General features: G+C 39.8%; 1 protein-coding gene across 2 annotated transcripts in view; it reads left to right on the forward strand.

The window, feature by feature from the left end:
- The window catches only part of LMTK2 (lemur tyrosine kinase 2), an 81,621-nt gene that overhangs the window by 26,692 nt on the left and 41,292 nt on the right, over nt 1-13,637 (forward strand). For both annotated transcript variants that reach the window (XM_036123571.2, XM_036123572.2), the window contains exons 4-6: nt 7,097-7,170; nt 11,858-11,976; nt 12,159-12,246. In XM_036123571.2, the coding sequence (XP_035979464.1) occupies nt 7,097-7,170; nt 11,858-11,976; nt 12,159-12,246 (281 nt within the window). The remainder of the gene's footprint in view (nt 1-7,096; nt 7,171-11,857; nt 11,977-12,158; nt 12,247-13,637) is intronic.

Here is a 13,637-nt window from a genome sequence, read left to right on the forward strand (position 1 = left end):
TGATTGCACTGCTGTAGGCATGCATGACCGAGAGAAAACATAAGATAAAATGTGACACAGCTGGTGTATTTCCTATAAAATATCTGTACAGTTGGGTATATTTAATATTTGTAGGTTTTGCAGCATTAAAAAACTAACATGTAGTATTTACCTTTAATTTTAGTAAATAACAATACCCTTCCTTCAACCAAAATAGTGAAATTTAACGGGAATCTAATATACCCTTGGGATCACTTAAGTAACCTAGGTATACGTCTCTCTAAATGGAAATATTTTCTCTTCTCTTCGCTTTCTTTTTTCCTTTCTTTTTATTTTTAAAGATTTTATTTATTTATTTCTCAGAGAGAGACAGAGACAGCACAAGCAGGGAGAGAGGGAGGCAGAGGGAGAAGCAGGCTCCCCGCTGAGCAAGGAGCCCGATGCAGGACTTGATCCCAGGATCCTGGGATCATGACCCGAGCCGAAGGCAGCTGCTTAACTGACTGAGCCACCCAGGCATCCCTTCTCTTTGCTTTCTTGATCACAGACTTTCCTTTATACTTAAGGGAGGCCCTGAGAGACTTCTCTAGAGGGCTTTTACCATCTTGGAGTCTTAACACTCATGAATTCATTTCAAGTAATAGAATCCTAACTCAGATCAGCATGTACAGAAAGGGGACTTTTTTTGACGCTGGAACTAGGCGATGGGAAGAGTAGGGGTTAGGCAGACCTTAGAGGCAACTGGAGCTGAGAACTTGGACACCATCGTGCTTTTCGTTCACTCCTCGTTTCTCTCCTCTTTGCGTGTTGGCTTAAATCCCGCATGCCAGCTTCTTTCCTCGGCTCGGAGTATAGCTGTTGCCAACTCCAGGTTCAGATCCTTGTAGCTTTACTACCAGAGGAAAGGAGCTTCTCAGACCAGAAAGAAAACCCTTGGCAAGCCATTCTGGTTGGCTTCCCCCGAGTCTGACAATGTTCATCCCTCACTGTGGGCAGGAAGGCATGACAGAGAAGAGCCTGATGACTTCTGTCCAAGACATAGTGGGGATGAATCAGGGCACAGTCATGGGCACGGCCGAAATGGTAGTGACCTGGACAGCCATCCTCATTACATTCATACACCTTTCTGTGTTTCTCGAGTCCTCTATTCTAAATTCCTTCTTAATAGGAAGAAATTCTTTCCAATTTCTCTGCATAGAATAGTTACAGAATATTTTTATGATCTTGGGATGGAAGAGGGCTTTCCCAACTTGACACCAAATGCAGAAACATAAAGGAAAATATTGGCAAATAGGTTTCAAAAAATTAAATATTCTGTATGGAAAAAGACACCATAAACAAATTTGACCAAGTACCAAAAATATTTGTAAACTACAAAGAATGTCTAAAAAAAAAAACCAACCCTGTTATATATTAATATATACTAAGATTACAAGCGAACGTGTAAGAAGAAGAAGACTTCAATAAGAAAGTCAAGGATGTGAAAGGAGAAATTCATGAAAAGAAATTCAAATGGCCAATAAAAAATAGGAATTCCGCTATTAATTAAAGAAATACAGGGGTGCCTGGGTAGCTCAGTTGTTAAGCGTCTGCCTTTGGCTCAGGTCATGATCTCAGGGTCCTGGGATCGAGCCCCACGTTGGGCTCCCTGCTCCGCGGGAAGCCTGCTTCTCCCTCTCCCACTCTCCCTGCTTGAGTTCCCTCTCTCGCTGTATCTCTCTCTGTCAAATAAATAAATAAAATCTTAAAAAAAAAAAAAAAGAAATACAAACATAAAGTAAGATGATAACAGCTAAACAAAGATGAGAAGAAAGGATGCTAGGTGGTGATGGGTTGAGGGGTGTGTGTGGGATACAGGCCCTTGGACACTCCCTGCTAACGGGACTGTAGATTGATAGAGACATTCTTCTCTGAGGGTAGTCTGACAGTATGTATCCAAATGTAAGATGTATTTACCCTTGATCCTGCAGTTCCGCTTTCAGTAGTTTATTTAGATCAGTATGCAAATAAATATCTACAAAGGAATTTATTGCAGCATCAGGTTAAATGTCTGTTGGTATGTAACTTGTTAAATTATGGTAAGTCCATACAATGGAGTATTATGTAGTCCTGTAAAAGGAGGAAAGGTATTTGTGATATATTAAGTGAAAAAAGTATACCATATATTCAGGAGCAAATCTAGGAGAAACTTTACATGTTTTTTCCTTTTTTTCTTTTTAAAATGTATTTTATTTTATGAATAGATAATATAGTAATACAGTTGAAAAACCAAAATGTAGAAAGGTATATAGAGTGAAAAGCCTCTAATCTTTGAATCTGACCTCGGCTCCTACCCCCACTGTCTGTCTGTACGTAACCACTCTTCCTGGTTTCTTATACATCTTTCCGGACTTTATTGATGTAAATATTCCCATTTATGTGCCCCCACACACACCCCCTACCCCCCCGCCATCACCAAAACACACTTTTTTTACTCATGGGGGATGGTAAATACATTATTCTGCATCTTGCTTTTTTCACTTACAGATGTACCTTAGAGATCTTTCCGTATGCATAAAGAGAGCTTGTTTATTCCTGCTTACAAGTTTCTATTTAAATTGTATGGACTTAGCACAATATATTTAACCTATTGATGGATATTTGGGTTGTTTCTAATCTTATGCTATTATTTCTAATCTTATGCTATTAAAAATAAAGCTTGTACCTATGTTGGTTTGCACACTGATGTTGGGCTGCTATATTTGTAGAATAAATTTTCAGAAGCAGTCAAAGAGTACATAATTTTGGGGGATGTTGCCAGCTTACCCTCCACAAGGAGTTGTGCTAATTTATGTTCCTGCTATTTGCGCGTCAAATGGTGTATGTTACTACTATTGAAGCTAAGTTGGTATCAGTTCAGATTAGATTATTATAAATTTAGGGTGATAACTGTAATCTCCATGGTAACCACTAAGAAAATAACTAGTAAATATGGAAACAGAAAATGAAGAAGAAATCAAAATGTACACTAAAAAAAAATTAGTCAAATATACACGAAAAAAGAAAAATTTGATGTTTCCTGATTTTAATATAGCCAAATTTAACAGCCCCTTAAGCTAGAAATGCAATCTCTTTTTTTTAATTTTTAATTTTTAATTTTTTTTAAGATTTTATTTATTTATTTGTCAGAGAGAGAGAGAGAGAGAGCGTGTACAAGCAGGGGGAGCAGCAGGCAGAGGGAGAGGGAGAAGCAGGCTCCCCGGGGCTTGATCCCAGGACACTGAGATCATGACCTGAACCGAAGGCAGACGCTTAACCATCTGAGCCACACAGGTGTCCCTTTTTTTTTTTTAATTTTTAAAATTATTATTTTTTTTTAAGAGTTAGAGCTTTTTATGTCTTAAGAAATCCTTTCCTATTCTGTGGTCAAAATGATACTTAACTACCTTTTTTCCCTACAGTGTTTTAAGGTTTTGCTTTAACATTTAAATTAATTTAAATCCATAACCCATCCTGAGTTAATTTTTGAGTATGGTGTTAAAGAATCCATGAATCTTTTTGGTACATTACTGTGTTTTTCTCAGCTTTCTTCACTGATTGGTCCTTCTATTCCTCTTGCTTTTTAGTTCCCTATGTAGGGGCACCGGGGTGGCTCAGTCAGTTAAACGTCTGCCTTTGGCTCAGGTCATGATCCCAGAGTCCCAGGATTGAGCCCCACGTCGGGCTCCCTGCTCAGTGGGGAGTCTGCTTCTCACTCTGCTCCTCTCTCTCAAGTAAAAAAACAAAAAACAAAAAACACCATTTGTGTATGTGTCTGTTGTAGGCCTTCTATTCTATTTCAGTAATTTGTCAGTTCCTTGTTCCAGTACCCCATTGTCTTAACTATTTAATAGTTTCACAATAATGATGTGATTTGCAAGTTTTTCTCCTATTCTGTAGTTTGTCTTTTCACTCTTTTGGTAGTGTCCTTTGATACACAAAAATTTAGATTTTGATGAAGTCCAATTTATTTTTTTCTTTTGTTGCTTGTGCTTTTAGTGTCATACTTAAGAAATTTTTGTCAAACTCAAGGTCATGAAGATTTGCCCCAATGTTGTCTTCTATGATTTTTATAATTTTAGTTTTGAAATTTGGGTCTTTGACCCATTGGTATTTGTATATGGTGTGAAGTAAGGTTCCAGGTTCATTGTTTTACAGGTGGATAGCTAGTTGCCCCAGCAACAATTTGTGAAGAGACTGTTCTTCCCCCATTGAATTGTCTTGGCACCTTGTTGAAAATCAGTTGACCATATTTGTTTGTGTTTATTTTGGGACTCTCAATCCCAATGATCTATATCTAGCCTTATTGCCAGTATCACAGTGTTTTGACTATTATAGCTTTGTAGAGAGTTTTGGAATTGAGAAGTTTATGAATCCTCCAACTTTGTTTTTCAAGAATGTTTTGGCTATTCAGAGTCCCTTGAAATTCTATTATTTTTATTTTATTTATTTATTTTTAAGATTTTAGTTATTAGAGAGCATAAGCAGGGGAGCAACAAGCAAGGGAGAGGGAGAAGCAGACTTCCCGCTGAGCAGGGATCCCGTGGCATGGGGCTTAATCCCAGGACCCCAGGACCATGACCTGAGCCGAAGGCAGACGCCCAACTGACTGAGCCACCTAGGCGCCGCCCCCCCATATGAATTTTAGGATCAGTTTTTCCATTTCTGCAAAATAGGCCATTAAGATTTGTGTGTGTACCATTTTGATTCCCTTTGGTTTATATTTTTTTAGATATTTTCTTGGGGATCATAATTATCTTCAATTTATAACAGTTGTGTTTCAGTCGATACCAACTTTTAGCTTCAGTACCATATAAATACTCTGCAATTCAGTTGAGTCCTTTCATGTAATCACAAATTACATCTTCATATCTTGTGTGCCCGTTAACATAGATTTATAATTTTTCATGTGTTTGTCTTTTAAATTGTGTAGGAAATTAAAAGAGGAGCTACACACCAAAAATACAATGATGCTGGCTTTTATATTTACCTATGTAGTTTTACCAGTGATCTTTATTTGTTCATATGGCCTCCAGTTACTGTTTAGTGTCCTTTTACTTTAGCCTGCAGGACTCCCTTTAACAGTTCTTGTAGGGCAGTAGTATAGTGGCAGCAATCTCCCTAAACCTGTGTTTATCTGGAGATGTCTTACTTTCTCCTTCATTTTTTGGAAGACAGTTTTGTCGGGTATAGAACTCTTGGTTGATGGCATGTCACTTGTGCCATCCCACTGCCTTTTGGCCTCCATGGTTTCTGGTGAGAAATCAGTTGTTAATCTTACCAAAGATCCCTTATATGCAGGAGTGGCTCCCTTTTGATGCTTTCAAGATTCTCCATCTTTGGTTTTTGACAGTCTGATTATGATGTGTCTGAGTGTGCGTTTGAGTTTATCTTACTTGGAATTTGTTGAACGTCTTGGATGTGTAGATTCATACCTTTTTCCAAATTGGGACATTTTTTACCATTATATCTTCAAATATTCTTTCTGCCCTCTTTTCCCCTCTTTTTCTGGGGCTCTCATGTGTATGTTGGTCCCTTTGGTGGTGTCCCACAAGTCCCTTTGGAGCCTTTGCTCATTGATTTTTTTTTTTTTCATTCTTTTTTCTTCTGCTCAGCCTGGATAATTGTATTTGAACTCTCCTCAAGTTCACAGCTGCTTCCGTCTGCTCCCATCTTTGGTTGAAACCCTCTAGTAAATTTTTTTGTTTCAGTTATTGTACTTTTTGGCTCCAAATTGGCATTTGGCTCCTTTTACTAATTTGAATCTCTTTATTGATCTTCTCCACTTATCGGTACATCATTCTCCTGGTGTCCTTCAATTCTTTGTCCATGATTTCCTTTTGCTCTTTGAGCGTGTTTAAGACAGTTGATTTAAAGTCTTGTCTGGTAAGGCCACTGTCTATGTTTTCTCAGGGACACTTTCTTTTACATTTCCTTTGTACCTATGAGTGGACCATGCTTTCTTGTTTCTTTGCATGTTTTGTACTTTTTTGTTGAAAATTGGACATTTTGAATAATATGATGTACTTAGAAGAAGAAAGAAAACAAAAACAAACAAAAAAAGTATTCTGTGGGTCTTTGCAGATTAGCTCTGTGTTGGGACGCTCTTCACCCAGGCTACTTACAGTTCTGCCTTAGTCCTCACCTCCTGCTTGTGCTGGGCATGAAGCCTAGCTACAGGTGTGAAAGTTGTGTTCTTCTCAAGTCTTCTGTGACTGTGTGTCCTTCTCTGAGCATGCAGGTGGCTCTCAAGGTTCCTCCATATATTGCAATAGCTTTTCAGAGCCCCTGTTCACCTCCCACGTCTCACTCCCCTGCTTTTCTGCTAAAGCTTTCAGCATGTCTACTCTTTGCCTCTACTGTTCTATTTTGCCCCAGTGGAAGTGTCTCATTCATTTGGCTTTCACTGTTCTTGAGGAACATGTTTTTGAGGAGCACTCTGTCCTGATAGAGTTCTGAGTTTGGTGAAACCAAGGGAAGCCACTTGTGGTAGTCCTTCAGGGAAACTTCCAGTAAAAGGAAACACAGTTCTTTGGGAATAATGAGGTCTGCTGCACTCTGTCTGGAACCAGGACCCACACCGGGACATGTGTCATCATGAAGATTGCTGCTGCACCAGGGGCTAGGGGGCTGGGGCTATGCTAAATTCAAAGACACAAAGAAATTCTACCCTGTTTCAGTGGCCTTTCTCCTGGTTTGATTGGGTTGCTGGAAATCTTTGTCTTCCAGAGTTCTGATAAGGTTGACACCGACAGATTTTGACAAGCTTTTCACCTGCACCATGAAACTAAGGACAAGTAAAAGCCATTGAAATGGGGATTAGTGGTTATAGGAGAGGGTTTAGATGAGAAAACACAGTGCAAAGTATTAAAGAATCAGGTAGGAAACCCATTCAAAAAAATATTGTCAGTTTTAAAACTTGAAACCATTTTGGCAATATGAGTTTGAAAGTGATGGTGTATATATATGAGTTGATTTCTACCTTTATTAGCACAAGCTTTAAATTTATGTTTGTGTTTATTCTTTAGATTATATATTTAATATTTATTTTATTTCAGTTAAGTGCCCATATTTATTTTTTATGTTCTTTTTCCTACAGAAGGTTTGAAGTCTCAAGTTGCCCGCCACAGTCTAAACTACATACAGGAAATTGGAAATGGCTGGTTTGGAAAGGTAAAATGTTCACATCTACTTTTTTTTTCCCCTCTTAGTTATAATGTTTAGAAATTAAAGCTAATTAAGAGTTGTAGGACATTCCACATTCTCTTCAGTTGCTGTGGAACCAGTTGAGTCTACTCTTTACACCCTGAAATCACACAGGATAGTGAGCTTCAGTGTTTTTAGGTGTATGTATTTTTCCAGGAAGGTCTTTTATTTATATATCAGATACTTCTCTAATTGTTGGCATAGAACAGTAAGAAGGGAAGAGAGACTGGAATTTTAGAAGCTTTTTATCCTCCTCAAGGTAAGTTATTTGTTTTTTAATTCTTCTCTCTTTCTCCCCCCTCTTCCTCACAATACTTAAACCACTTTAGAACTGTAGATACATAGTATTATTATAATGGAAACCATGGCAAAGAACTGTTCTCTATTTCTCATAGCCTGTCAAGGGGCAAATAGAAACAGTGGTTTGTTGATCTTTTTACCAAGGGGTGTTCAGAAGGAATAATCTTATTATCATAGCTATTTCTATGGTGTAACTAGCAGTTGTTCTGTGTAAAAGGTTCCTGAGTGGCGATTGCATCATAAGCAGGGTGGTCAAGGCAAGAAGAGGTATTTGCTCGGTGATCAGCCATCTTATGCATCTTGTCTTTCCATTCAAAGTTGTTTGTCAGTGCTCTGTCTTTGACGTCATCCAACCTTTATTAGTGAGTGACCAAATCTTCTAAGCCATTTAGCAAAACCTGTTGTGTATCACACATTGTTTTTGGTGCTGAGGGTCCAGTGTGGAGGAAGGTAGGTGAAGTCCCGGCCTGTGTGGAGTGCTAGGAATGTGGCAACAAACAAAAGAGAACCCTTGCCCTGACGAAGCTGAAACCTCTAGCTGTGGCGGGGTGTTGGCGGGGTGTGGTGGCAGGTGATCAGACAGCAAACAATCAGGAGTGGGAGATGGGCTCAGAGATGTGTGGGGGAGCCAGGTGATAAGAGATAGAGTATATGCATTTAGAGACTTTTACTCAGAGTGAGCTGGGAAAGTACTCCAGCATCTGAGAGAGGAGTGCTGTAATCTGGCTTACTGGTAAAAGGATCACTTGGGCAGTTAACGTTGTGGAAGACCAAGGGGAAAGCGGGAAAGTTGGTCAGAAGGCTGCTGTAGTCACACAGGGAGAGATGCAGGCAGGCTTGGACCTGGATGATAGCATGGAGTGGTGAGAAGTGCGAGCCAACGTGGATTTTCAAATAAGAGCATGCAGGACCAGGGATCGATCAGAAATGGAGTCTGGAGGAGGGGGTCAAGGATGGCTGCTCATGGCCTGATTGGTGGGAAGAATAGAACTGCTGGCAAGTGAAATGGGAAAGATTAAGGAGAAGCAGGCATGGAGGAGGAAGTCAGGAGTTTGCTTCTGGTTAGGTTAGATGGGATGGCTCTTAGGCATCCAGATGGAGATACCGAGTAGGCAGTTGGAAATATATATCTAGAGCTCAAGGGAGAGGTTCCAGGCCAGAGATACACATTTGGGAGAGCTCTGTCTGTAGCTGGTATTCAGAGGTATGAGCCTAGACGGAATCATCAAGATTGTGAACGTCAAGAAGAGGGGGAGGCACAAGGACCGAGTCCTAAGGGTCTGCAATGAGGAGAGGTCAGTGCAGGTCAGTGACAGAAGCTGAGGTGATCAGCCGGTGAGTAGGAACGGGTGCAGAAGAGTGGGGTGTTCTGAGAGTCAGTGAAGAAGGAGTGCCAAGAAGATGAATAGTAGTAAATGCTGCTGGCAAACAAGATGAGGACTGGGAGAGGTAGGGCCCAGCACATAAGGGCCATGGGATTGTCATAAGAGGTCGTAGAGGGGGGGCGCCTGGGTGGCTCAGTCATTAAGCCTCTGCCTTTGGCTTAGGTCATGATCCCAGGGTCCTGGGATCGAGCCCCGCATCGGGCTCCCTGCTCTGCGGGAAGCCTGCTTCTCCCTCTCCGACTCCCCCTGCTTGTGTTCCCTCTCTCGCTGTGTCTCTCTCTGTCAAATAAATAAAATCTTAAAAAAAAAAGAAAAAGAGGTTGTAGAGGGGTCAAGTGCTCACATGCAGTGGGCACAAGGGAGAACGTGGAGACAGCACATTTAGACAACCCTGTTGAGGAGTCTTACTGTGAAAGGGAGCAGAGAAATGGAGTACGAGCTGTTTGGGACCATCCAAGGGCCAAGGGAAGGTGGTTTTTTGTTTTGTTTTGTTTTGCTTTGCTTTGCTTTGCTTTTTATAGGATGTGCAGCTATTTTAGCTTCTCTTATATTAGAGTGGAGAAACTGATAATACAGGGGAGAGGAAAGGGGGCTTACCATAGGAGTTCTCTTGAAAAGGGAATAAAAACTGTGTGTGGGTACAGGCGCAGGGGGATTTGGTGTTAAAATGAGGAAGTTCACTTCTCGTTATTTTAGTCGTGAATAGGAGGCCAGTTGAAAGGGAGGAGTAAAAAGATGCATTGGGAGTTTGACTAGGAGAAGAAGGTATGAGAGAGTCCTCTGGGAACCCTGTCAACTAGGAAACGCAGTGGAAGGATGGGAATGCTGAGGACCCTCAAATTTGAAATGAGACCAGTCGTCGTGGTTGTGTGTTTTGTCTACTTTTGGTGTTACCATAGGCAGGTAATTGAATTTAAGCAGTGCTGGGGTTTGGCTAAGCCCACAGGGCACTGTGAGGGGGTAAGGGGGGTGGTGATAGCACAGGATGGTGGGGTCTTAGCTTCCAGGGAGGGGAGAGGGGCCTTGCAGTAGGGGCGGGATGGTGGAACCGTGGTATCATGCATGGATCTGGAGGGCAAATGGGATGGATTAGACTCTTTAAGTGAGTGAGCTGGAAATTAAAGGACAGGTAGAGAAGGAGAAATCAAAATTTGAAGTTTGGGACATAATCCAGTTATTAACTAGGTCTGGACCCACAGGAGATTTTGCCAAGATGGAGGCAGAGAAAAGATTATTGGAAGTCAGGTAAAAACCTGAGAGGTCAAGGTGTTGAATGATGAATTATCCTTGCAGACATTGAAGATCAAGAATGATGGCAGAGAGAGAGAGAGATAGCAAGATTATTTTAACCTTTTTTGGAATTGCTATTTTATGAGTGTTAGGCTTATGATAGATGTACCGGCTGGTTATTTGAAACCAGAGTATATGACTTGGTTAATTATCAGAATTCCTTGTTCTGTTTATTGTTCTGCCTTTACGTTCTTAATAAACACATTATATTCTTTTTTTTTTTTTTTAGAGTTTTTTTGTTTGTTTGTTTGTTTGTTTTTTAAAGATTTTATTTATTTATTTGAGAGAGAGAGAATGAGAGACAGAGAGCATGAAAGGGAAGAGGGTCAGAGGGAGAAGCAGACCCCCAGCTGAGCAGGGAGCCCGATGTGGGACTCGATCCCGGGACTCCAGGATCATGACCTGAGCCGAAGGCAGTTGCTTAACCAACTGAGCCACCCAGGCGCCCCTAAACACATTATATTCTGTTCAAGGTCTTACTCTTTATTTCCAGGGCATTAAAATTAATCTACTTGATAAAAATATTAAAAACTATTTTAGGGGGGCGCCTGGGTGGCTCAGTCGTTAAGCGTCTGCCTTCAGCTCAGGTCATGATGCCAGGGTCCTGGGATCGAGTCCCACATCGGGCTCCCTGCTCAGTGGGAAGCCTGCTTCTCCCTCTCCCACTCCCCCTGCGTGTGTTCCCTCTCTCACTGTGTCTCTCTGTCAAATAAATAAAATCTAAAATAAATAAATAAATAAATAAAAATTAAATAAATAAAAAACTATTTTAAAAAGAAGGCTTTTAGTTTAGATCATTCTTGATTTAAATAAAAAATTTTACTTCATTATTTTCGTCTTAAATACTATGTTTTGGAATGCCTTTGTATTGTCCAGTATTTATATTTGGTGTTTCACTTGTAGTGTGCTCTTATTTTCATTCATTTTTTTAAAAGATTCATCTATTCGAGAGAGAGAGAGAGAGCGAGAGAGAACACGAGCGGGGGGAGGCGCAGAGGGAGAGGGAGGGAATCCCAAGCAGACTCCGTGCTGAGTGCAGAGCCCTACGCAGGGCTGGACCCCACCACTCTGAGGTCGTGACCTGGGCCGAAATCAAGAGTCAGTTGTCCAACTAGCTGAGCCATCCAGGCGCCCCATTATTTTCATTCATTTTGTATTCTGTTCATTTCAGTGGCATATTTTTTCCTTGTGTTTTGACTGAGGTTTTAGTACAAGATAAAGGTCTAGAATAATTGGAATGCCATAGATTTTTAAAGTTACGATGCAACGATAGTGTATTTGTACATTGCCTGGGTGTCAGTTTACTTTCTCATATGTGAAGGAGACAAAATAACAAAACCCAATTGAAGTGTTTTGAGAAACATTTGAGTTATGTTTGAACTGAACTTACAGATTACTCTTCTGTGATGTCACTGGTAATATCCGGGAAAGTATGGTACAATTTTATAATAAATAAAAAAGAAATACAGATACATATATGAAAGCTTCAGTATCCAGTGAACAGTTTAATACTGAAGGAAAATGGTTTCATTTTTCAAGCTTTTTCTGAGGTGGTATTTTCATAGTAGAAGGCCTGATTGTTGCTTAATTTATTTTTCCATACTCTGCTTCCTGATAATGAGACATACTTCTTTACCATTTTGATGGAAGTGAAGTAAAAAACTGTTCTTTGGTTTTAGGTCCTCCTTGGAGAGATTTACACGGGCACTAGTGTAGCAAGAGTAGTAGTGAAGGAGTTAAAAGCAAGTGCAAGCCCAAAGGAACAAGATACTTTTTTGAAAAATGGAGAACCTTACTAGTAAGTAAACCTTAATATGTGTTCTGTAAACATAGTCTGTAGTCTAATGAAAATCAGGTGTTTAAAATGACTTTGCTATTTATCGTATTTCAATCATTATGAGTGTTAAAATTTGATTTACTGTTTGAACAGTTCTATTAGCGTGCTCCTTGATGAACAACACTATGACTTTTATTTTTTAGTATTCTTCAGCATCCAAATATTCTTCAGTGTGTTGGACAATGTGTAGAAGCAATTCCCTATCTTCTGGTGTTTGAGTTCTGTGACTTGGTAAGTTTTTAGTGGAAATTCAAGGTCGAGCATTTAAAAGGTTACATCCAAGTGTTTTTGACACGTAGAAATGCTGGATGAGGGACTGCTTTCACTTCTGTCCCCCATTTTTAAAATTTTATGACGTACTAAGTCATTACCTTTGAAACAATGCTATTAACCGACACTTAAGTATTGTTTTATATTCCATCTCTATATTAAGCTGCTTGCATGCATTACATTTAATCATATTTGTCCACACTTTATATATATATGATTAAAGTAAGGTTCACGGAGATGAAGAAAATGTTGTTTATCAAGTATGTGGCAGAGCCAGAGTGTGGATTTAGGATCGCCCTTCCTGAGCTTGAGGTCTTTACTTCAGCTAGGCAGTTCAAAACACTTTTCCCCATTAAGGTGATCTTATAAGAGTACCCATGACCTGTCAGGTTTTTATTTATTTTTATTTTTTTAAAAGATTTTATTTATTTGAGAGGGAGTACGAGAGTGAGCGAGCAAGCAGAGCTGGGGTTGGTGGTAGGGCAGAGGGAGAGGGAGAAGCAGCCTCCCCGCTGCACAGGGAGCCCAACTTGGGGCTCAATCCTAGGACCCCAAGATCATGACCTGAGCCAAAGGCAGATGCTTAACCGACTGAGCCACCCAGGCTCCCCGACCTATCAGTTTTTTAAAATAATGAATGTATGTGCCATTTATATTTTTAAATAATGAGATGATTTTTTTTAACCTACAATTAATAGCCTAATTTCTTGCATGATAGTATTATTTACTGAGATTTATAGTTGGAAAAACTTTTTATGCGGTTTTTATGAATAGTAACTTTTATGTGTAAATTTCCTGTAATCATGTTTTTATTTTTTTTATTTTATTATGTTATGTTAATCACCATACATTGCATTAATAGTTTTTGCTATAGTGTTCCATGATTCATTGTTTGCTTATAACACCCACTGCTCCATTCAGTACGTGCCCTCTTTAATACCCATCACCAGGCTAACCCATCCCCCCACCCCAGTCATTTGTTTTTAAAAGCTAGGTTTTAATTCCCTTGCATTGTCTCAGTTTTCAGAATATTAAAACATTAAGACTATCCACAGAAAAGTGGGAGTACATCAGGATAAGTCCCCAGTTAGTTCAGACAATATTTTCAGCTGGTAAAATGGAAAGAGAGCAGTAACCATTGTGGATTTTTGTTTTAATTCCTAAATGTGATTCGAATATTATGCTCATTGGTAGAGGTAGTTAATTCCAAAGAAAAATTAATAACCTTGCTATATTAGCTTTCATTGGATTATCAGAGTAACCCTCAAATCTCAGTGACTGATGAGAGCAAAGTGGTTCTCACTCATCTTATGCATTAGCTCTGGGGCAGCTGCAGCTCTCTCCCAGGCTAG

This window comes from Halichoerus grypus, chromosome 6 (assembly GCF_964656455.1).
Source record: "Halichoerus grypus chromosome 6, mHalGry1.hap1.1, whole genome shotgun sequence".
Lineage (NCBI taxonomy): Eukaryota > Metazoa > Chordata > Mammalia > Carnivora > Phocidae > Halichoerus > Halichoerus grypus.